The 24,918-nt window shown below is 40.1% G+C and overlaps 1 protein-coding gene across 1 annotated transcript; it reads left to right on the top strand.

The window, feature by feature from the left end:
- The first annotated feature begins 7,855 nt into the window (after window positions 1–7,855).
- eIF1 (eukaryotic translation initiation factor eIF1) lies at window positions 7,856–24,366 on the top strand. Its single transcript, XM_067147310.2, has 3 exons — window positions 7,856–8,033; window positions 8,404–8,561; window positions 23,388–24,366. The coding sequence occupies exons 1-3, from the start codon at window positions 8,006–8,008 to the stop codon at window positions 23,532–23,534; spliced, it is 333 nt and encodes a 110-aa protein (XP_067003411.1). The 5' UTR covers window positions 7,856–8,005; the 3' UTR covers window positions 23,535–24,366.
- Window positions 24,367–24,918: the final 552 nt, after the last annotated feature.

Raw genomic sequence — 24,918 nt, 5'->3', positions numbered from 1 at the left:
CAATGTTAACGAGAGTACCGTCAACACATATACACACAGAAAGACATGAGAAATCCCGTCGCTATATTAAGTGGATTATCAGGCCAACGTACGGTTAGGAAATATTATATTTACTATAACATCTACGACTTTGGTAACAGTTCTGCAAATAATTGATTTTGATGTCCCATGTATTGCTGTTACACAGTACAGCTGGGCACCATTTACTTAAAAAAAATGTAAACATAAGAATTTGTTCTTTTTCGGAAAGGAATTTACTTCTTTATTTTTCAATAAATGACCGATCATTTCAAGAATATAGTCAGCCTCTGTTGGGATAATACGAAATCACTCGCGATATTACGTCGAAGTGAGGTTATGAAAATTAATCCTGTCTTTGTACGTTCTATTATTGGATTCTTCATCACTGTCCTCACTTGATGCTAACAAAAGCTCACGTCGTAACGTGTTTATATCACTAAACCAAATTCTACGCCGTGAAACTAATGTACATACTTGTAATTAACATATGAAAAGGGAATCATCTCTTTGCAAGATTTATGAAAACTTTTCACTTCACTTCTTTGCACTTTGCATTTCTGTACCATTGGAGGAACATAACAGGCTTGAAAAGTGAAAAGATTTCTAACTTTTCACTTTACACTTTGCAAGCTAAATCTGAAAAGCGATGGTGGAACAAAATCTGAACTGAAAAGTGCAAAGTGCAAAGTGAAAAGTTGCAAAGTTCGTTCGTGGAATAGGCCCCTGGTATGGAAATGATGCACATGAGAAAAAAGGTTTAGAAATTAATTTCCATTAAGGCAGGTAGATTTCCATTAAATTGGTTGTGTATATTTTGAGGGAGTGCAAAATCACGGTTTCGGTTTCGTATAAACCCCCAATTAGTTCAGGGATTTAGAAACAATATTTGCCCTAAAACCTACCCAAGGACAGATGGATTCTAAATATGAATTTTGGTGGAAATATATCCAGTAGTTTTCAAGTTATAGAAAGACAAACAAACTAACTAACAGACACCAAGGAAATCTACCCTTGGACAGATGGATGCTATATATAAAGTTTGGTTCAAATATCTTCTGTAGTTTTGAAGTTGTAAGAAATACGCTTTACACGCACCCGCTCTTGTGATAAGTCCGCTGGGATTTGTACCGAAAAACGGTCCGTTAATGATATCTCCCTTATTAAATCCTGTTATCGACATGATGCTCATGAGAAAAAAGGTTTAGAAATTAATTTTCATTAAGGCAGGTAGATTTCCATCAAGTTCGGTTGTGTATACTTTGAGGGAGTGCAAAATCATGGTTTCGGTTTCGTAAAAATCCCCACTCAGTTCAGGGATTTAGAAAGGTATTTGCGCTAAAACCTGCCCAAAGACAGGTGGATTCTAAATATGAAGTTTGGTGGAAATATATCCAGTAGTTTTCAAGTTATAAAAGGACAGACAAACAAACAGACACCAACGCTAAAAATTATGCAGATGGTCATTATTACACCTGAAACGGATAACTGTACGGAAATTTCGCCAAAATAATCAATGTACAGACACACGGTCGTTACGATTTTATTTATATAGAAGATGCCACTTAACTAACACGCTCTCTCCTTCTGTACATTAATTTTATCTAATTTTATCTGTCATTCAGATTAAATTCATGGACACCGCAATGAATTGCGAATTTATTCCAGCCACAAATTAAGAATATGTCAGTTTTAACCATATCTTCACGTGCCGTCCTGACAAAATGTCCAACAGTATTTCAGCATGATTTTAACAAGCACTACGGGAACATTTTATTACGTTGGTTGATGTGGAAACACCACCAAGCAGTTCTGCGTCCACTGGTGGTTACTCACAGTGGCGTCCAGTGGTTTGCATACTGCTAACACCACTCAAGTAGTTTTGGTGAATGATGATCTGACTACAGAATCAACATTTACCATTTCCCGTTTTGCAATTGAAATTGTAATGATTAGCAGTGATGGAACTAAAAGTTCTATGAATATTAATGCGAGAAAGAGTCTGGATGATGAGCATACTCCAGATGCTAAGAATTTAGAGCCTAATTTATTGTTCAAATTTTACACATAGTTCATCCCAGATTTTAATAACAGATGTGTGTTTGTTCATTTGTTTTTACACTGACTTAGCAAATGTCATGGGCTAATCGCCTAATAGCGTGTGGGGAATCCTCTGGCCCTGCGAACTGCAGTGAGACGCCGTGGAAGTGAGTCGACAAGTCCTTGGTAGTCCTCTGGACGCAGCTGACACCAAATCGTTTGCAGAGCGGCCGCCAATGCTGGTCTGTTCGTGGGTGCAAGATCCGTGGCACGGAGCCTGCGTTCCAAGACATCCCAGATATGGTCGATAGGGTTCATATCGAGGCTCCTGGGTGGCCATGGCAGTCGTTGGACCTCTGCTGCATGTTCCTGGAACCATTCCCGGGTGACGTGGGAGCGATGTGGCGGCGCGTTATCATCTTGAAACACCGCAGAACCGTCTAGGCACTGGAAGGCCAAAAATGGGTGGAGATGGACTCCTAACAGATCAACATACCGCGTACTATTCAAAGTCTCTTCCAGAGCAACTAGGGGGACCATTCCATACCAGGAAAGTGCACCCCAGACCATAACAGGGACACCAGTGCCCTGGACCACCCCTTCGAGGTAGGCGGGATCCATCGCTTCATGTGGTCTGCGCCATACACGGTGCCTCCCATCGGCATACTGCGGTTGAAATCGTGATTCGTCCCACCATATCACGTCACGCCATTGTTCCAGTGTCCATCCCTGGTGACTGATAGAAAGTGCTCCGTCGCATCGAGAAGAAACTTGTTTGCGGTGACATTACAGCCATTTTTCTTCCACCCAACGTCACTTCGATTTTGCAGCCAGTCGACCAAGGAGTGTTGTAAGCGATAAAAAAATTGCAGAATATTGCTTCTTCGAAGCCTACTTGAAGAGAATGAAGAACTTACATGCGTGAAAAAACTCAAGAAAATTACCATAAAGATGTAATTTACTGGGTGGCAGAAGTTTGGGAGAACACAAACGAAGTGGCACTGCGGAAATCGTGGGAAAATCGCTGACCTGTTCTGGAGTTTATTCAAACAGTATTTTCCCCGGCAGAAGAATGTGAACTTCTTTCACTTGTAAAGAAAATTCCGGGTTGCGAAACTGTAGAGGAAAAATTCGTCAAGAGTGGATGGCTATCGACGTCAGTGATCATGAGGAATACTATGCAGATGAAGACTTGTAGTGGTGGTGCAGGGAACGTCAGCTGAGATCAACACAGATGATAGTGAGGACGTGGGCACTCCCATACCGATGTTGTTTCACACACTGCCCTTGACCTCGCCCTACGCTACGTCTAGCAGCATGCCGCTGCAATTCCTAGTGATGTAATGTTAATGCGACATTGGCGAAATATTGCCTCTTGAAGTCGTTTCAGTGCGTTGCGTCAAAAGAATATCACTTACTTCACTTGTTAAGTGTTGATTTCCTTTTTCCGTTTGTTTTGTCGTTAACGTAAATAAAATGCATTCAAACTGCGTTATGCACATTGTTAGTAGGTGCAGTCCTTCCGTTTTTTAGTTTTTGTGTATAAGATAGCAGATAGATTCACTTTTTTCTCCTGTACCACTTATTTTATGTTTTCCTGTGCTAATAAATTTGTTTTTCCGTGGAAAAACAAATGTTATCTTAATTTTTATTCTTTCCTGTTCTAAAATTCAAAACTAATCTGGTAAATATTTTTTACTAGCCCTGTTCGGATTAGGCGGATTTTCGGAATAGCGGGGTTCGGATTGGTGGGACTCTACTGTATTTGTATTCTGTAAAATGCTAAACCTCCCTTATACGTTACGTCGTTTCGTTATGTACATAATTTTGCTTGCTCACTGAACACTCTTTCCTTTGAAGGAATATTGCAGACTGTTCAAATGTATTACTTTTAATCCCTGGAAAATGTTGAAATATGGAGGCAACTTCAATGACAGTGCAGACTTTCGCTTTGTGGTAATAACTACTTTCTAAACGGTAAGTCATTTCACAAAGCAGATTACACAATCGCTGCTCAATTTGGAGGGATCTTCAACTTTGGTCCTATGCCTTATTGTCGTATCTCGATTATTTATACTTTAGATTTCTCGGTTACAATCAAATCTCTGCAACTTGATTGCAACTGGCATTAGGAAAGGGGGCCTGTCATCATAATGAAAACATCCATCTCTCCTGTGAATGACAGCTGACACGTGAGCCTGCTGTTATTGTAGAAACTCCCAAACTCGATTGTGAATGGCAGTGGGAAATGTGGCCAGCAATTATCATCTAAATTTCCCGAACGTGCTCCTTACATAAGAAGTAATGTATGGGATCTTCCCCGTTTTGTTTCTCGGATAGCGCTAAGAGACCTGCAATGTAACATAATCTTACTCACTGCGTGCGGAGTAACTTACGTAGGACCCTATACAATGTAAGATTCAATACAAGTTTCCCCAAGGCTTTCAGAGGTACCTTGCTGGTGAAGTGCATGTTGTCCATATACTAACTTGTCCGACTTTTTTATGCTTCGTTGCAGTCTAACCTGAAAACTCTGTATACAATGGTAAAATTATGTAAGAAATATATTAAATGATTTCAAAGAACATCGAAATTTATCGAACATCCCCCCATTATAAATTATTCCAATCTTTAAATCGACTTCCTATAAATGAATATTTGCTCCAGTTTGATCTTCATCTTCATTTTTTTGCTAGTTTGCTTTACCCTATGTGGCACCGACACGGATAGGTATTATGTCGACTGTGGTGCAGGAAAGCCTAGGAGTGGGAAGGAAGCGGCCGTGGCCTTAATTGTGGTATAGGCCCAGCATTTGCCTGGTGTGAAAATGGGAAACCACGGAAAAGCATTTTCAGGGCTGCCGACAGTGGGGTTCGAACCCACTATCGTTCGGATGAAAGCTCACAGCTGCGCGACTCTAACCGCACGGCCAACTCGGCGGTATCTTCATATTGTTACCTTTCCTAATTTTAAATGTCTTTCCTGGCGAGACCTAGTATTTACAGTGCACTATGTATTCTGGTATGGACTACATCAAATTTGTTGCGGTACTTTCATTGAACTACCTGTTTCCGTCTGACAGGAGGTATGAGCGATGCTAGTACCGGTAATGCCATTCCTTATGCAGTCAGTCCGATATGAATGGTGTGAAAATGTCGCTCACAGGATCAGTTGGTACATCCATTTCAGTACCGGTAGGCTTGGCAGACTGATATGAAATAACAACTTCTGGCTCGGTGAGGAAAGCAACAGGAAATTAAACTGACCGGTCAAAAAGATAGTTACCCTAGTGTGCACGCACAGATAGATTATTAAGCCTGTAGAGATGGCGCGGCGATCAGTGAGACATTGATGTTTCAAGCGGACACTGTAAGTCAACATGGGAAGTTGTAAGGATGTGACAGAGTAGCAAAAAGGGGCAACTGTGTTTGGCTATGCTCATGGCCATACGGTGCATGAAGTTGCTGGATTTGTTGGTGTTTAAAACAGCGCACTGTTCAACGTGTCTACAAGCTGTGGTGTACTACACGTGGCCACGAAGCATGACGTCAGAATTGTGGTCCGAAAAAGATCCTGACTGAGAGGGACCAGAGATGCATTTCATGGCTTGTGCATCAAAATCAGATCCAAATCCGACAGGAATTGCTGCTTTCGGTGAATGAAAGTCCATCCCAATCTGTTAGCGAGAAAACATTGCGATGGAAACACGGAGTCTTTCAACTCGCAAGAGGCCATTGCTCACACAGGTACATCAAGCTGCGCCTGCGCGTCTTCTTGGGGCTAGAAATCGTCGAACGTGGACAGTAACTGACTGGCGGAACGTAATGTGGTCTGACAAATTACGTATTTCCCTGTATTTCAATGATTCACGTTGTTAAGTGCATCGAAGGCCAAATGAACCATTTCATCCTTAATGTGTGCACGTTCAGGTTCAAGCCGGAGGTGGGTCTGTGATGTTCTGGGGGAGATTTTCGTACCATGGTTGGAGCCGGTTCACTGAGATGACCACTAACATGAACCAGCATGTTTATTTAAACATTTTTCAAGATGACAATAGCAAAGTTAATTTCGCTGGACGAATATGTGGCAGGTTTTATAAACACTGCCCCACCCTATTACATCTCTATTGTCCTGCAAAATCACTTGACTTGAACTCCACTGAAAATCGGTGGGATATGTCGGAACAGTGGGTAAATCGCCGAATTCCACACCCCTGCAATTTGGTAGAATTGCACGATCTAATCCTCAGTGAGTGGCTTAACCTGGATACGACGTACGTGCACAACCTTTTGCACTCACTTCCTAACCGAATCCAGAGGTGGAGTTATATGGTATTAAATATTAAATGATGCTTATAATGATTTTTTCAGAGGTGACTCATTTTTTGTCCGGTGACCATACCTCACTCCTCAGTACACCTCTTCAGTGATGCCTAGCTTGTCTACGACGGCTGATGGTGGAGCTGTTGGTGATCGGACCAACTTTCGGGCTTAATACTCAACATACAACAACATCCAACCTTTAAAAGCTCCACTTGAGCTTATTCGTCTACTAATGTCATTCCACACCATCTCTCCACGGACATCTCGGAATATATTACTTAGTTGAGCAGCTCATTTCTTTACTCCCAAATCTTACTGCCCAAATTTTGCAATATTTTTGTAACAATAGACTACTCTTTTGACAAATATCAACCAGAACACATCGTGTTTCCTTTGAATCTTCTCCATTTCTCTAATCAAGTAATCCTGGTGTGGATCACATAGGCCTACTCTAATTGGGGTCTCACCAGAGACTTTTATGCTATCTCCTTTCCATCCTTACTACAGTCCTTAAACATCATAATGACATAAACAAATATTCATTGTACGTACTGCATGCCCTAAGTTACCCATTTGTTATTAAGAAAGACTAGGTAAATGATTGATAGAGAATCTGTGTCGTCTAAATGAAGATTAATGATTGACCTTAGATTTATGAAAAGTTGGACACCTGTAAGGATGTCTGAAGGCAGTTATACAAGAGACTGATTGAATACAGAATTATGTTTTTTCTGAAATGCGTCATCTGTGCTGACGTGACTTTTTTTTTCGACACGAAGATCCGAATGATTAGGCCCAGGTTTTACGTGTTTCCGGTGCATATGTTTGGAGCCGAAGCTGGGACGTTAACCTAAGCATCTGGGAAGATAATCGAAGCTTTTGAAATGTTGGTCTGTCGAAGGTTATGACTAATTTCATGGGACGACCACGTGATTTGCATTGAAGTATTACGTCGTGTTGCTAGAGGAAAGATTTTCTCAAAACTTTAAGCAGAGGGGGCTGGAATATTTTTGTCACGTTATAAGATATGAAGGGAAATGCCGTATACCGTACCCTTAAAACTTGTCACGTAAGGGAATATCTTCGACAGACGAAGCCCAGGAAGATGCCGATTTCTAGGCTACAGTATCACAGCGAATGGTTTGGAATGCCTTTGAATTTTTCCGGGGACAACAAGACGATCACCATGATGAAAGGCTGCATCCGGAACAAATAACGGCATTAGAAGAAGTACGCTGTAGATATTAAACAGTAGTGAATAAGATAATATACAGGTATTCATTGTGTATTTGTATCTACCTTGTCTTTCACAAAGTCAATTTATTTATTTATTTATTCTAAATTAAACGGTATTTTGTCTGTGTCTTGTATGTACATTCATTCCGTGCCGCCAGATGTGTTGTGTAGCACAAAGTTATGGAAGGAATGTATATGTTGTCTAGAACGTACCCAATGACGTCATGGAAATTTGGCAATTGCGTATCCGGTTAAGAATTCAGGGCACGACAGGACGCGAGTAAAGTTGTTTGCTGCTTCGTCTGGTCAAATTCTCTATCCAGGAACATCCAAATACCTAATTGCATTTTGCAGGTGTATATTGACAAGTGAAATCTTTTGTGTGTCGTATGTCCATCCAGAATCTCAACACATTCGGTAAGTTTAAAATTATGATCGTTATTTTTAGTACAAAATAGGTCATGGCATCAATCAAAATGGCAGAGTAGGAGCAGGATGTAGTAAGTTTCATTAATAATGATTGTGCAATCTTCTTATATGGGACGTTTATTTTAATATCGCGAAGCATGTTAAGTTTTTGTTTACTGTTTATTCGTTACTGATAATGTTTTGACCCTTGTTTACTGGAGTCTAAATACGAGAATTTTCTGGTGCTTAATGATTGCGCAGTATTTTGAATTTCCTTTATTTGTATCTTTCGTGTTGGTTTGTTTCTGTGCAGGTGAAGTCATTTCTAAGTGCAGAGTTAGTTAAAGTAAGTTCTGTGATAATGTAATTCTTGTTGCAGACCCCTTTGCAGATGCAATCAAGGGTTCAGATGATGATGTCCAAGACGGTCTCGTGCATATAAGAATTCAGCAACGCAATGGTCGCAAGACTCTAACTACTGTGCAAGGTCTATCTTCAGAGTATGACCTGAAGAAAATTGTCCGAGCATGTAAAAAGGTAAGTGGTATGGCCGCAAAATGTCTGCAGAAGTAGGTCATGGTTCCTGTCAATGAACTACCTTGCAGATTTCTCCTCGGATCTGAACAACTTTTCATTGCACACATTAGAGCCTAGTTTTACCTTACATGGTTGGCTAGGTGTCGGAGTTGTGCTAAATCAAATTTTGTTTCTGTGTAATCTTATACATTTGTATGAGATATCAGACACAAAAAACATTATGACAAACTAGACTCTGGCATGTTGTTTTCACTATTCTAATGTTGCATAAATCCTGGAACTTGATCACTTCATATGGGCTGGTCTTCATTGTTATTTTACTGATTCTTACATGTTAAAAATGCCAACATTATTGTAAATGTGTGGTTAGAAAAGCACATGTTGCTCTGCCTGGACATGTCACTGCAGGTTAAAACTCAACGTGCAGCATTCAGTTGCATCTAATTTGCTCTTCTGTTTTCTTGAGTAGGCCTAATGCTAATAATTTGGTTGATCTTTGCTTTTAGGACGTACATCGTAATAGACCATATTTAAAGTTTTCCTGGTATGCTGTTTTTGTGGTGATTGAAGTGGTCTAAAATTTGACCCAACAGATTTCACTGCAGGAAAATTCATGGACAAACCAGTCCTAAATTGAAATATTTAACCTTGTCCCAAGATGCTTGTGATGAATATTGCTGCTGGGTGCATATGAACCTTTAAAAAAAACATATGCATAGGACTTTGGATTTCCCCCGTGTTCATTGATGTAGGTTGCGCAACTATTTTTGTTGAAGGAAGTATTGTGTTAACAGCATTAAAAGCTTAGAATCATTGCTCTTTTTGGTTTTTTGAACAAAGGATCTAAGCAGCTTCTGGGCTGAAGACTTTTAAGAGACACTTGAATGGCAGGTAAATTTTATGGGACAGTATTTTGTATGCTGATAGGCTTTTGTATTAGATGCTTACATATTTTTGTTTCTTCTGAATTGTAGTGAAAGTTACATATTAAGAATGGTTTATTATTCATAAAAGTTGATAGAGCTACTCCTCTTTGAATAATTCTTATTTTGTTGTATAATGTTGGAAATAATTGGTAGAAAATGCCTCCTGTGGACTTCAGGTGAGTTCCTAGTGGCTCCATTGTTGTAACCTGCAGACATTTGCAGGATGCTTGATAGTTGCTTCATCACTGTACGAACTGTTGCAAAGAGCCTTCCTTGGCAATTGAGGATACATATAATTTCAACTAGTGCCTTGTTGCCTATATTGTGCTGCTGTTAGTACTGCATCTGTGAGTGGTACCATATTTTATACATTTTAGCCAATAGACTTGCCTGTTCATGTGAGTAGTGTGGGAAATGTTGCACTTTTTATGATACGTTACATTAAAGAAAATATATTTTTAGGTGTGGGTTGGTCGGTCTCCAGCCTTCACTTTGAACACATCACTCTCATACAAATAATAAAATGATAGATTTATGATTTACCCTCCAAAATGTCATTCTAACTGCAGTGCACAGAAGTGAGTGGGTAGCACTTCATTAACGGCGGTGCATGTTTAGGAAAGATCGTTACGCTTCTGTTGACCTTTAGTAGTCTGTCTTTATCAACCTCCTAGAAGTAATCTTATGGTGACTTCATTAGGCGGGGCCACAGTTGGGAATCGCTTAGAATGATTGAAAAGTAATGTTTTAATTTACTTGAAGTAGCAGAGAAGAGAGATACTCTGTGCTCACTAAAAATGCACTACCCCGCTCCATAAGTATTTTTACATATATAGAAGCCGGGCAGCATGAAAGAATGCCAATATACCTTATGTTCCTGATGTAATGTAATTCTTTTCCTGACATCACATATCAGTGGCCACAGGGTTACCACATTCTTTGAAAATGTACACTCCGCTATAAAAGGTACTGTTTTGATCATTCCATCTCTGTCGCAAAAAGTGTGTAGATGACCACAAATTGAAGGGCTTTCTTACAATCCAGCCTGACAGTCCTGTCACCAGCTAGACCCAACCAATCCAGACCAATAGTTTTTGTCACTAGCCAAACTTAACCTTTCCAGCCCAGTGGTTTTGTCGCTAGCTGAACCTGACCGATGCATACCAATGGCGGTGTCATGCGGTATACTAGAGGCCATGGGGCCTCTTCATAGCTCTAACCTGGGGTCCCCCTGTGGGTGGGGGCGGTAGAATAACACCCACGGTATCCCCTGCCTGTCGTAAGAGGCGACTAAAAGGGGCCTCAGGGGCTCTGAACTGTGGAGCGTGGATTGGCAACCACGGGGCCCTCAGCTGAGTCCTGGCATTGCTTCCACTTACTTGTGCCAAGCTCCTCACTTTCATCTATCCTATCCGACCTCCCTTGGTCATCTCTTGTTCTTTTCCGACCCCGACGCTATTAGGTTTGCGAGGGCTGGGGAGTCTTTCATTTTCACGCCCTTCGTGGCCCTTGTCTTCTTTTGGCCGATATCTTCATTTTTCGAAGTGTCGGACCCCTTCCCCTATTTCCCTCTGATTAGTGTTAGAGGATGGTTGCCTAGTTGTACTTCATCTTAAAACAATCACCACCACCATCTAACCTGGGGGCTTGTGCCCCCCCCCCCCCAGACCCCCTTTGCTTGCCCCCAGCCCAATGGTCTTGTCACTAGCCTAACCTATCCAGACCAATGGTGTTTTAATTAGCCTGGTCTTTTAACATAGTGATCTTGTCACTAGTTCCTAAGTTGGCAGTCATGTGTAACTAGCAAGAGATGGCATCCGAACAGTCATGCACAGTCCACCAAGCAAAGAATTTAGTCGTACTTGCACGGAGGAATTAAAATGGAGCCTGTAAATGTGGGAAATGCATACATTTTCCGTTTTGCTAATGTCTGGCTGTGATGAAGACAAGCTTGTTAGAGATCTCGTAGTGTCTGACTACCATATTTGGTGAAAATCAGAAAATGACAAGTTGTGGTGTGCACTGGATGTTATTTGCTTCATAGCTTTCCTTTTTGTTGCATTTTAGCAGGATTCCAGAGAATTCTAGAGGTTTGTAGATTGCTTCAACCCTAACCTCAAGACTCCTTTCAGTTACCCTCGGTCCGGGCGTGCCCAGACCGATGGTCTTATCTACACCAATATTCATCATAAAAAAGACCATGTGTTCTTGTCATTGTTACTTTTTGTCACTTTAAGGAGGTACGAGGAGTTAATTTCAGTTTTGTCCACATTCTGAACTTTTACAGGTGTATGCAAGCCTTGTTTATTACTTGCGTAGTTGTCAGAGCCATGGCATGTTGGATCCCTAACCTATCTTTCTTTAGTGAATGGTTGTATCTGAATGAGAAAAGCATGTACAAATGATTTGAGATTTGAAATCATATCTAAAGCAGCAGAGAGATCAATCCTTTATGCTTTCTGGACCCACCGAATCTTCTTGATAAAGATAGCTTAGAACATGGATGATACGTGGTGCAACTTTGATGACGTCACAGCAGGCTGTACAAAGGTTGCCAACTGTAGGAACTAGTGAAAAGACCATTGGAGTGGATTAGGTCTAAGTAGCAACAGGATCAGTGGACTGGGGTCTAAGGCCCCTGTTTACTGCCGCTAAGCAGACCACAGGCCTCTTGTATCCTGCGTAACACGACCATTGGTGTGGATTGGTTTGTTCGGCTTGTAACATGACCCTTGGGATGGGGGTTTTCAACAAATGTGACAGCCATGTAGGTGCACATGGCAGGTTTATCAGAGCAGTAGAAAACTGGAGTTGTAATCAGCTGACCTGAGCCACCCAATAGCAACACAAAAAAGGTGGCAAGTCACTTGTCGTAAAAGTCATAATGTTATATTTAGACTGATTTTTTAAATGGTGAGATAGTGCTATCGGGCGTTCATTTTGCTATCTTATTTCCAGTAGGTTTTTTTTTTTCATAACAAAACAGCTGATGCTCAGTCTTCCCCCCCAGCTGTATCGTATTTTATTCCTTTGCCCAGAGCCTGGTAAGTTATAATTGAGCTGTGTGTGTGTGGAGGGGGAGTAAAATTTTCTTAAACAGGGCTGATATGAGGTTTACTTGTTTGACTAGAGCTGCCGCGTACTGAGTGGTAGTATGAAGGGTAACATAATACTGTATTTGCTCGTGTACAGGACTGTTCCCCCTTTTCTCATTTTTTTACTTTCAAAATTAGGTGGGGTTCTTATAGGCACAAACTTCATATAAATCCATTATGGTAAGGGAGTGTTCAGAATACTACATAATGAGATAATTAAAATAGTTAATATCTTTTATAAACTATTCACCCCCAACATCCCACATAGCAATAAATTCTGTGGAGACTGAAGCCTTTTTTCATAATGTAGTGGATGGGCGTGGCTATTAGAAAAAGTAGAGCATGCAGCCTAGAATATAAAATGGCTACTATACCTGTAACATGAATATCCTTGTTTGTAATATTGGTGTATGTTCATGCTTTATGAAAAATATTTAAGCCTAAAAAATTAGGAAATAAAAATACAGAAATTAGCCCTACCTTTTTGTTATTCAAATCCCAGGCTGTCATTGCTCATACAGTCTTTAAGAGACATGTTTATGGAGATGTCTAATGGCTGCAAAATTAATGCAAGTTGTCCTTGGATAATAGCTGGGTAGGTTTTAATGCCCCTTTTTTATACTGTCACCTAAGTGACCGCAAAAACTGTCCAATACAAGCACACTTTTTTTAAGTAGGGCTCTTGTATGTCATTCCCATATAGTTCTTGGCCAGCCTTTCACCAAATCTGCCTTCATCTACATTTGCTTTGATGCACCTGATGTGAATATCATTCTTGATGGCATGTCAAAGTAAACAGTTTGATCGGCATTGCAAATTAGTGACAGTCATTTCTAAACAATGAAATTCTGTCTCTCTCAAAACAGAACATGCCTCATCTGCACAGGAAAGCTGCTCTAAATTAAGAATACAAGATCATTGGAAACCCGGGTCTGCCTATTCACGAATGTTCCTGATCGTAATAGGAACTGGCCAATGTCCAAATATCCACCAGTGAGTTATGTCCGAGATTGTCATTTGATACAAATTCCCAGTGGAGAGAAGAATGGAGATTTGATCCTATTTGAAGATAACAAACCTGCACCTGATTTTTATCTACCAAGGAAAACTTTGCTTTAAATAGGATTCAGACAAGTAATTGAATCTGTGCTGAATCTCTCTGTAAGTGGGGCAAAATTCCATCTCCTCAGTGTGGCTGTTGTGTTCCCATACAGTCTATTATGCACATTGTTTGAATGCAAGACAAGGGCATATCAAGGAGACTTCTGATTTTCAGCTTGCAGTATCTGTAACCCTAGGGCTCTGAGGCCGTAAGACCTTGTCATGTGCCAGTTTAAATATTTGTACTTAATATTGCCATACAGTAAAAATTCTATCACTTTAATCTGTGTAGTCAGCTGGTAGCCATTGGTAATGTGAAGTTTCCTCAAATTTGCATTGTTGCATATACAGTTCTACTCAGCCTTGGCTCTCCTCAAATTTTAAAGCTGAGATCGCTGGGTTCTTTTGCAATCTCGTGTGCTTTGAATTGTAGCATTTTTTAAGTTGATAATCCACTCTTCACATTTTTTTAAAAAATTTCTCTTCCTTTGCTCCACAGAAATATTTAGCCCTTCACTAACTTAAATTGTCCCTTTTGATAACTCGAATACTGAATCGGTTTAGGCTGTACCTTGAATTCACAACATGCTTGTGATTAACAGTACTTCTAAGTTGTCACAGTACGCCTCTTTAAGATAGAATGTATGCGAGAAGAAAGGCACAGTACGAGTCAAGCAGCCAAACAGGTGTGCTGCTGTAGGGGTGGGTTGTGAAGCAAGTCTGGAGCCAAGACAACTCTAGCCGTGCTGGGGTCAGGAAGGGATAGCTTTTACAGTTCCTGCTGCACTGTGTGCTTCGACAGAATTTCATAGAAGCCCAGAACCGGCGACGTTGCCAGATTTAGCTCAACGGTAGTGAAGAATTATAATTTTTCAAGAATTTTGCATTTTGACTCAAATTAAGGGTGTCCTTATAGCTAAGAAAATATTCTGTAAGGCTGCAGCTACCATATGAAACAGACGACATTTGGGTCACTGGAAAAAGATCCATCCCCGTGCCTTATTGATCAAACATTACAAGAACTTTTTCTAGGCTGTTTTGATTTGATGCCACTTAGGCCACCTGCATGTTCATTCTGCTTCACTCTGCACATGGCTGGCTGAGCCACGAACCTACCACGCTGGCGTAGCAGGGGGAGAGGTGTTACTCCCACATGGCGCGTCCCAGGTGGCGGATAGGTAGGGTCCTAACCGGCTTGCCGGCGGACTTGAGGGAAATAAAATACCTCTCACGGACCAAACACACTACCCCCTGCGGGTGGGGGACACGCATGTAGAGTACACCCGCAGTATCCCCTGCCTGTCGTAAGAGGCAACTAAAAGGGGCGACCAGGGGGTGATTGAATTAGGACCATGAAACTACTTTGATTCGTACCATCATGCGGGGAACATCATGGGTTGCCTGTACGTGCGAGTAGTACCACTACATTAGGTACGAAATAGGCTTGTGATTAGTAGCAGCAAGAGGGGGTTCTCCTGTGGGTTTCCAGTACCCATGCGTCGTACCCATGTGAGCAACACCGCGGGTCTGGGCTTTGCCTGTGAGTTGTACAACTGTACGAGCAGACACCCTGGGTCTGTGTTGCCTTTTGATTAGTACCCACTATGTGAGGAACACCACGGAATAGTGCGAGTCCCTGTGGTTAGTACACCTAGGTGAGGAACCTCATCGGTTTGCGTTGGCTATGAGTGGCGCCATTGTGTGAGAAACACCATAGGTTTGCGTTACCTATACGAAGTACAGTACTTATGAATAGTACCGTCTTTTGTGGAACACCGTGAATCTTTGCTACTTTTGATTAGTACCCCAACATGACAAATACCATGGTTCTACTTTACTCGCGACATGTACCATTCTGAGGGGCCTTAGACCTGGTTTTTGGACCGCTTTAGAAACATCAAGCACCCTCGATTCAGGACTGTGCTTTATAAGTGGTCCCTTGGTCAGTAATAGTGTTATTTGACCTTTTTTGAGTCGTGTCCACTGTTTTTTTGTTTCTTGTTTGTTTGTTTTTTGGGTTCATGTCCATCTATTCATTTTTCATGAATTAAAAAAATTGTCAGTGGACTTTTTGAACTTTTTGTTGCCATTTCATTTCGTACCATTAGGGGCTGATGGCCTCTGTTAGGCCTCTTTAAACAACAGTCATCATCACTTGGCTGAGAAACCCTATGACTGAGTTTTAATTAATTTTGCTGGGTAAACACGGAATGTCCCCAGAGACAATTTCCGTGCTGTATGGAATTTTATTTTCCATCCTCCCAAAATATCTTGATTAATTCTGCTTGGTTTGAGCATGTGATCTTAGAATCCAGTGGCTAGCACTTTTTACTACTGATCTACAGAGACTATTTATCCTTGTTGCAAATTTTGGTAGATTTCAAGAATGGAAGTTGAAAATAAATAGCAAGCTTCTGTTGAGTAATAGCCATGGTAAGAGTGAAGCGTGTTACGGTCCATGCAGGGTGTGTGTGCACTATACAGTAACTCTTAAGGCACAGGTGTTGCAGATTGTAGCAAGTATAGTAGCGCAGCTATCTTACGGCACTTGTTATAACGAGTAATTACGGCACCATAAGAAAATAATAATGGATAGGTGAGATTCGATAATTCAAATACATCCAGCATGCCATATACGAAGGTTGATCAAATATCAACAGGATTTTTGTTCCTGAACATCAAGAGTTGGTAGGACTGGCTTCTGCTATGCTTAGGCGGTGGACCGTTAGGAGTGGGGAGAGCTTGCTATTAGATATTTCCCACTGTTTCGTCAGTAACGCTCACGATGTTGGAACGTGCACCCCTCCACTGCGCAACACCTAATTATAAATTTTCTTGCCCTGAAGGAGGTTACAGCGGCGGAAATTTGCGCTTGACTGCACAGTTCGGTGATCAAACATTGTCAAGGACGCGTGTTTGCCTGGCATAAAAAATTCAAGGAAGGACGAGTGGAAAATCAGCAACACGATTGCCGTCCTTGAACCAGCATTCCAGACGAAAACATTTGTGTGGTTAAAGATATTATTGCCAATGTTCGATGGGTGAGAGTAGCAGAAATTGCAGAAAAAGTCTGAATTAGTTATGGGAGCTATCAAGCAATCGTCGCAAACGATCTACAGTTCCGTAAAGTGTGTTCCAGATCGGTCCCTCGCCCTTTGACCAAAAATCTGAAGTTGAGGCTTTTGGAGGTCTGTCAGAGGTTTACAGCAAGGTTTGCGGAAGAAGGTGGTGCATTTTTTGAGTCAGATCGCCACCTGCGACTTGACATCGGTTCACCACTACACTCCCGAATCCAAACAAGCCAGTAAGGAGTGGCGGAGGAAAGGGAATGCAGCACCAGTGAAAACAAAGACTCGAATATCAGCTGTCAAAGCTCTTGCAACGTTTTTTTTATCGATCGGCGAGGCAATTTGCCGATTTATTTTTTTTTTTTTTTTTTTGTTTTTTTGCGCATGAGCGAGTCACAATCCATGCTGCTTACTATTGCGAGCTGTTGAACAAGGCGAGGGTTGCATATCACCGCAAAAGAGACCGTCAAAAATTTGTTAATAAAAACTAGTTTCACCATCAACGTGCAAATTCTCATTGTTAGATCTCCTTTTCCTAGATGGAATTTTGATAAAGCCAACCTAAAAAGTGGTAAGGATCCATTATGTTATAATGGGGAAATAGATTGAGGAGGTTCAGATTAGAAAGAAGTACAGTAGTAAGAAATGGTTGTAGGAGTAAGCGATTGAAGGCGCTTACTAGAAAATTGAATTTAGTGAAAAGGTCAGCAAGATAACTTGATGGCTAACATAATTGGCAGCTATATGGATTTTATGGAGCAATGGAAGGATATGTATTTATACTTCAAGGCAGGCAGAAATGGGTTCAAGGAAAGACATTTCAGGGATTGTGAATGAGAATGTATATGTAAAAACTAACAGAAGGCAGAAGTATTGTCAGCAGTTCAAAGCAGGTGCAGCTTCATAATATCTGCAGAGCTACACAACCACTATAATGAAAGATATATAGCGATAAGCTATCCCAGCCTTTATACTATGTGTTTTTATCAAGCCAAAGATTGATACCCATTCCGTTACCAGTAATCTGGCAGCCTTGCTTGGAACTGTGAACACCAACTCAGTGAGAGGAAAGCATGGGAGCACACTTAGCTACCCATGGGAAGAGGCTGTAGTTAAGTCGCCATTAAGTTTGAACTGCATGGCTGGCCTATTCGTGTGTATTAATTAGGCATTGTATATTTTAATTCCTTGTGACAGTTTTTGGTGAAGTTTTGTTAAGGGTGTGTGTGTGTGAGAGCAATTTATTTAAGAAATTGTTTTGGTGTGTTTTGTGCAAGTCCTCTGCAGAAACTTCACAGGTAGGGTAGGTTATTTATTTAGAACTGTGTAGGCCAATGGTCAAAGTTTGGATTGGCAACAGGAGACATGCTTGTATTCCAGATTTCATGGCAAAAGGTTGACGGCTTCCTTTGATCTGCTTGGCAAGTATATCCATCGTACATCGCTTGAGTAAGACAGACTATCTTTTTTGGGTTTCCAAGCTTTTCCATAGCCCTTCACATTTTCCTGTGGTTGACAATGTATGTACAAAGATTGTTGAAATTGTAATTGATTAACCTTATTGTGTTAATCTGACCCACGGTAGATCGACTTCCTCTGAAACCTGCTTGTTCTTGGCGGAGACTACAAACGCCACTGCTTATTCTGTTCACAGTATGACTCTTTTAACATCACTTTTCCTCATGTGAGAGCAGTGTTATTCTCCTAAAACAAATGATAATGGAAGCCTTTTATTTTGGAGCAGTCTGTTATTAAACATAATTTTCTGGTCACACTCAAGAGGTTACATTCTACCATGTGCGACTGCGAGGAATGATTTATGCTGCCATTTTGAATCAAACAAAACTTTGACCAACTTGACTGATCGAGTCGAAACTGAAAGATGCTAGTCATTCGCTACCTCTGTGTGCGTATGTCAGTCCACTTTCTGACAGATTTTAATTTTGTCTTCATTAAGTTATTATGGAATTGTCACAATTTCTGTCCATAACCAGGCTATTACAAGACAGATATGCACCATGCTAGTCATTTCACACGATTATGTTCCTAATCCATATATAGGCTACCGTATCACACGGCAAATATTAGCTATACTTCACTGTACCACAGTATACAATAATGGGATGAATGGGATGCGAAATACAAGCACAAACAGGCTCGCTCTGCTATTCAGCAATCTCGCTGCTAACCGGCAAGCAAAACTGAACATTCCTGTGTCTAACGGCTTGCTCCCTGAAAGTGCAACTTATCCATTGAAGTTCAGGGAAGCCTTTTCCCGTAATCATGCAGCTGTGGCTATGGCTCTTACTCGTTGGAAAGCAGTTTGTTTCGGAAGGGATAACACAGTAACATTTTTCAGGTATAGGGAAAATGTGATTGTACTAAGCAGTAATAGACAAAATTCATGAAAGTATATCATAGTACGCAATAACATTTGCACACAACCTATTAGTTCTGTGATAAAACATTCCTTGTAACTTGTTTCTCATGCAGCAGCTGTAGATTTAATACTATGAGAATCAGGACTTCGAATTTACGACGTGCTAAGCGGGAAAACGTGTTGATGAGGACTGCACTAACGATGTTTCACTTCATTTGTTTACACCATTCGGAGTTGTGGGTTATTACTAAGACATCAACAGCACCTTCAAATGTCTGCAAGAGTTTACTCTTGCACTTAGCGAGGAATGGATATAGAAGATCAATCACGTTCAGTTAAAATGCTGCAGTTGAGTGTATGCATATGTATAACAGAAAAACTAAGCTCCCAAATTTGCTCGTCAGCGAAAGGGTTCTCATTGTAACCAAAGAACCAAGAAAATGTTTCCCAATTCGAAAATAGCTTCGAAGTACGGTTGTGCGAGAACAAAAACGGGAATGCTAGTTAAAACTTTGGCTTCTACACTTCAGGGTAAGTTAAGTGTTAATGAAGTCCCATTCCTTTGCCCTGGCAACAAACGGCAGTAACGATGAGTGACTAAAGGCTCTACCCATTATTTGTGATGCTTTTTGGTGGGGAATCTACACAGATTCCTCCTTTGCTAACTCTGTTGGTGTGTAGCACTGCACTATGGTTACAGTTCTAACTTTAATTCTCCCATGTACAGTCATTATTCTGCATGATACAGGGGTCCATTCCATTATGCTTTTTCTTGCTTCCTGTATGACACCTACTCTGCTTGAATGCTCCTCTGGATAAATGAAGACGCCACTCCTCCGTCACCTGTTCATAGCCTGTACATCTTGTTTTGCTCAACACAAGCAATCTCCAGTTTATTCCTTTTCATTTGTCATTACTTCTCTACCTACTAGTTTCATACAGAGTTTTTATATACAAAATCCAGTTTTTGTCCTGTATTTAAATGCAAAAGTTTGGCCAGCATAAATTGTCTAGATTCTGCAATAAGTTTGTTTTGGATGTATGAGTTATTGGCCCACAGCACCTTAGGCCAGTCAGGACCGACTCCAATCCTCAGACCGTAATATTAAAAAAAACATGGCGGCCGAAGTAGCCAGATTGCTGGTATTGGCTAACACGAAAATAACATGTACATACGTATCACAAAAAATCAGTTAGAATTACATATATTCTACTAGAAAAGAGCTCAACAAGGTGATTATTTAGAAATTTCAATTCGTCAAATAACGTTTCCTCTTAGATTTCACTTCGCTGGATAGATGAAAATACATGATAAAACTGTTAAAATTATATTTCCAACATCATTTTGAATGTTTCTAAATAAATTAAGGTGCGGAATTCCTCGATTTATTCACTGTCATGAGAACTGTGAAACATAATTTGTTACCTTAGTTTTGGAGTGGTGGACAATTTCTTGAATTCAGCACCCAAAATAATAATGTTATTAGCTTTACGTCCCACGGTTTTCGGAGACGTTAAAGTGCCGAAATTTAGTCTGCAGTAGTTCTTTTACGTGCCAGTAAATCTACCAACACAAGGCTGATGTATTTGAGCCCCTTCAAATACCACCAGACTGAGCCAGGATCGAATCTGCCAACTTGGGGTCAGAAGGCCAGCGCCTTTACCGTCTGAGTCACTCAGCCCAAGTATACCCGAAATGATTGTGTTAACCCAATGAACGGCTCTGGTAATGCTAACAATGTTGATGTATGGCATAGCAGCACTTCACACGCAATAAGTAACCTTAGTAATGAAATATTCAGACACTAAGGATATAATAGGTTTTCAACTAAACATTGATATTTAACCACATGGACGAGCTTCAGTTCGGAGCTGTCTGCTTGATAGCAGAGAACCATAGCATGAATCTGAAAGTGTTGGTAGTGTAAAATCCTACGTTACAAACCAAGCTAATCCAAGTCACTATATCTTTTGTGTAACAGTATACAGATTGCTCCATCTGTCACGCTTATAAGTTTTGTTATACTCCAAGATCCAGCCAAACATTGCTGCAGGCAAAGCACAGATTATTGTAAAATACACTTGCATCTAAATCACTCGACATTTTGAAGCACATAGACACTGACGGAATAACACAATATCAGTTATATTCTATCTAAATTAATATTTTTCGAGAAACTCGAATAGTTTGGAAGTAGAGAATGGCTCCCCTAACCTCAGACTTACTCTCAACATGATGTATGCAAGTTAGTTTTTTCATGGACTTCAAAATAATCACGATGTATATTCCTAATCCATTTTTCTCTTAATGTTCTATTTCACAGAAAACTTAAGAATACTTGTATGAGAGGCATTGCCATAGACTAAAACTCGGTCCACCTACTGCACTCATGTTCTTTAATGGGTAAAAACACGATCAAAACAAGCACATTTTCACATTGCTGTGTATAATTACAGATCGTATGTGTCCACTGACTCATATAAATACACTCGCACACTTATATTCTACAAAGAAACTAACATTTATCGTCAACTTCGATAAAATTACACCGACTACATACGATAACAAACCCACATTTCCAACAATTCAGACTACTCGATTCGCTATCTTTGAACGATCGAGAGTAGCATTAAGGTTTGAGGATTGGAGTCGGTCTTTGTCCAGTGGAGGTACTGCCTTGTCTGTGCTAGACCAGAGATCTTCTGTAGTGGTCATCTCCCATATAGCCTTTAAAGATCACTTTACCACAAGGCAGTGGTTTCTTCCTTGTTTAACCTAGAAAAAGACTGCTGCATCCGCCAGCTGTGCCGTATCAAAAGACCCCTCCACTATTGGTGCTGTTGAGGTCTTCACCTGAGCTTCGATAGCACAGGGTTCCTGTAGGGCTTTCATAGCTACTGTAGTGGTCATGGGGTGTACTACATAGTCCCCGCTGTACATCACCCTTACTGGCAATCTGCCTCCCATGACATGGATGAAGGGTTGGCGTTATGGGAGAAGTCTTAAAGTGGATGAATATTGTTGCTTGGGGGGTAGTAAAATAATTTAACGGTAGCAGAAGTAGAGAGACTAACACAAGCAAGGAAGGCCTTCAGAAAAGTAAGTTGCTCACTTCGAACATTGATTTAGAAAGATATCTTTGAAGACTCGTGCGTGTATTCTATAGAAATTAAACATAGATGATAACTAGCTCAGAAAGAATAGTAGCTTTTAAAATGTGGTGTTACAGAAGAATGCTAAAGGTGGGGTAGATTGAATCACGAATGAAGAAAAACTGAATTTGGTGAAAGATCAGTTTGGCTAAATTTGGTCAGAAGAGATGGAATGATAGGATACATTTTTAAGACTCCCAAGATTGGTTCAGTTGGTCTTTAGAGGAAGTGGAGGTGGTAAGAATGCTAGGGATATGCCTATTCCACTGCCGGGCCTACAAACTTATTGTGGTTGGATTATCTTCTAAAAATTTCAGGCTGGGTTGAGTGGCTCACTGTTCAGGCGCTGGCCTTCTGGCCTCAACTTGGCAGGTTTGATTCTGGCTCCTTCCTCAAATACGTCCACCTCGTGTTAATTTACTGGCACATAAAAGAATCCTGCGGGACTATATTCTGGCACCTCGGCATCTCTAAAAACCGCCAAAGTAGTTAGTGGGACGTAAAGCCAATAACATTATTATGCATATTTCAGTTACATGGCTAAACTTGGGATCACTCCTGAACATTGTTTGTAGTGTTTAGTGGTCTACTAAACAAACGGCAACAAAAAGTTCTGGTTTAGGAAGGATTGGCCTTGCCTCTGCAATGAAATTTCTGTTGGTCTGAGTAAACTTGCATCTATATATATAAAATAGTTAAGTCTGTACATTGCTCAGAATTTTAAAAAATGGTATTTCTGTATCAATCTTGTCCACAGTAACAAGGAAATGGCTAAAGAGAATTTAATGAAAATCGTTTATGTAAAGTCAGGAAAAAGTCTCTGCAGTCTAGACTGTACATTATTTTATTCACGCTGTGTATTTTGAGTGTTATTGTGTGTGTTTGTAACCTAGATAATTTGTTATGTAGATTTACCAAGGGATGAAATTTGTCTCCTGAGTTTTTCTTAAAACTGTAAAGACAGATAGTGTGAGAACAGAATGTTCAGATTTTTCAGCAGGTTTTGTAACTTTTCCACTTCTGTTTGGATGATGGGAGTTGTTTTTTGTGACTTCATTTAGCTATTTTATTGCCCTGATTTAGCTAATTGATTTCTTTTCCAGGAGTTTGCCTGTAATGGCACTGTGATTGAACATCCTGAGTACGGTGAAGTGCTCCAACTGCAGGGCGACCAGCGAGAAAACATCTGCCAGTGGCTTACGAAGGCTGGGCTTGCTAAACCTGAGCAGCTTAAAGTTCACGGCTTCTAAAATTACGACGAAAGAAGCAAACTTGTTTCGGCTACAAATGATCCTGTCAACACACTAAATTATCCACAATTTGGGAATCTCATAGTGGGATCACTGAGGGACACTAATAGTTATTAGTTACTGAATTGGGCACGTTTCCACTTTCACATTGTCAAGTTATAGCCAGCAATAACCTCCTTAGGCTTCTATTTTTGATGCTGTTAAGATAAGATTTCCTGTTCATAGGCATTTCAACTGCTACCTATTTTTGCAAAGAGAAGAAGCTATGTGTGTCGTTTCCTTAAGGTAGTATGTATCTGAGTGCTATTGATGATTTTAGAGAAAGAATAATTATTTCTTAGGATTCAAATGTTACAAATTTTTTTATTTAAGGTTAATAATATTTGCACTTTTGTAATGTGTGTGAACTATTTTTGTATTTAAGGAAACTTTCCATGCTTACTAGTTATTTTTGGTTTTGACCTTGGCAGAGTTTTATTTTGGCAGTGTGGTTGTGGAAAAACAGTAAAGAATGGCACTGTATATCAATGATACCAGTCTACGACCTCACCAGTTTCATATTTCGTGCCTTGCAGGGTGGGGTGGGGGATTGTATACGTATGTGTTGAATATATTCAAGTAAAGCTTTTGTGTAGCTACATTGGGCTTTTCAAAATTTTGTATATCACTTTTCAGCACTGTATCAATATGAAAGAATCATTGTTTTAATTTTTAGAATATTTAGAATCAACTTGTTACCCTTTCCTTGTAATGACTTCACTTACCTTGAATTGTCAACATGACACCGAAATAATGTAAACTCGAATTGTTCAAGTAAAATAATGTAACAGTATCTCTGGAATTTTTTCTTTCATAACCTTAATCTTCTTATTTTGGTATTATGAATTCAGCCAAGGAACTGGACTTGGACTAGACTTGATGTTGCTTCAATACCCCAACTGTAAAATTAGTATATAAAATATAAACAGAATTAAAATTTGGTCATTCAAAACTGAGTGGGAGGAAATCTCAACCCTTCCCTGCAGTTTTTTATTTTTGATGGAGAAAACATGGTAGATTAATGATGTACTCATTCTTGTAATGATTAAAAAAATTACATTTAAGAAATGTAAAAGTTATGGCCCAAAAAGTGGTTTGGGTCAACAGGGGGAACACTGTGTACCTAGAGGATAAAATAGAGTATTATACATACTAGAACACTTTGAAGACAAAAATACTTTATTGTAGTTGATTTAAAAAATGGTAAGCGAATAGAACTTCTGGAAGCACAAACCACTGGGAAAAAAATATTCCTATGTTATAAAAGCAAAATTATATGCATATTTATTGGAAAAAATGAACTTCCACAGGTTTTAATTAAAAAATTTTAATACACCCTTTGGAA

The sequence above is a fragment of the Anabrus simplex genome, chromosome 5 (assembly GCF_040414725.1).
Source record: "Anabrus simplex isolate iqAnaSimp1 chromosome 5, ASM4041472v1, whole genome shotgun sequence".
NCBI classification, from domain to species: domain Eukaryota; kingdom Metazoa; phylum Arthropoda; class Insecta; order Orthoptera; family Tettigoniidae; genus Anabrus; species Anabrus simplex.
Note: the sequence above shows the minus strand (reverse complement) of the source record. Positions and strands in the feature narration are given on the sequence as shown.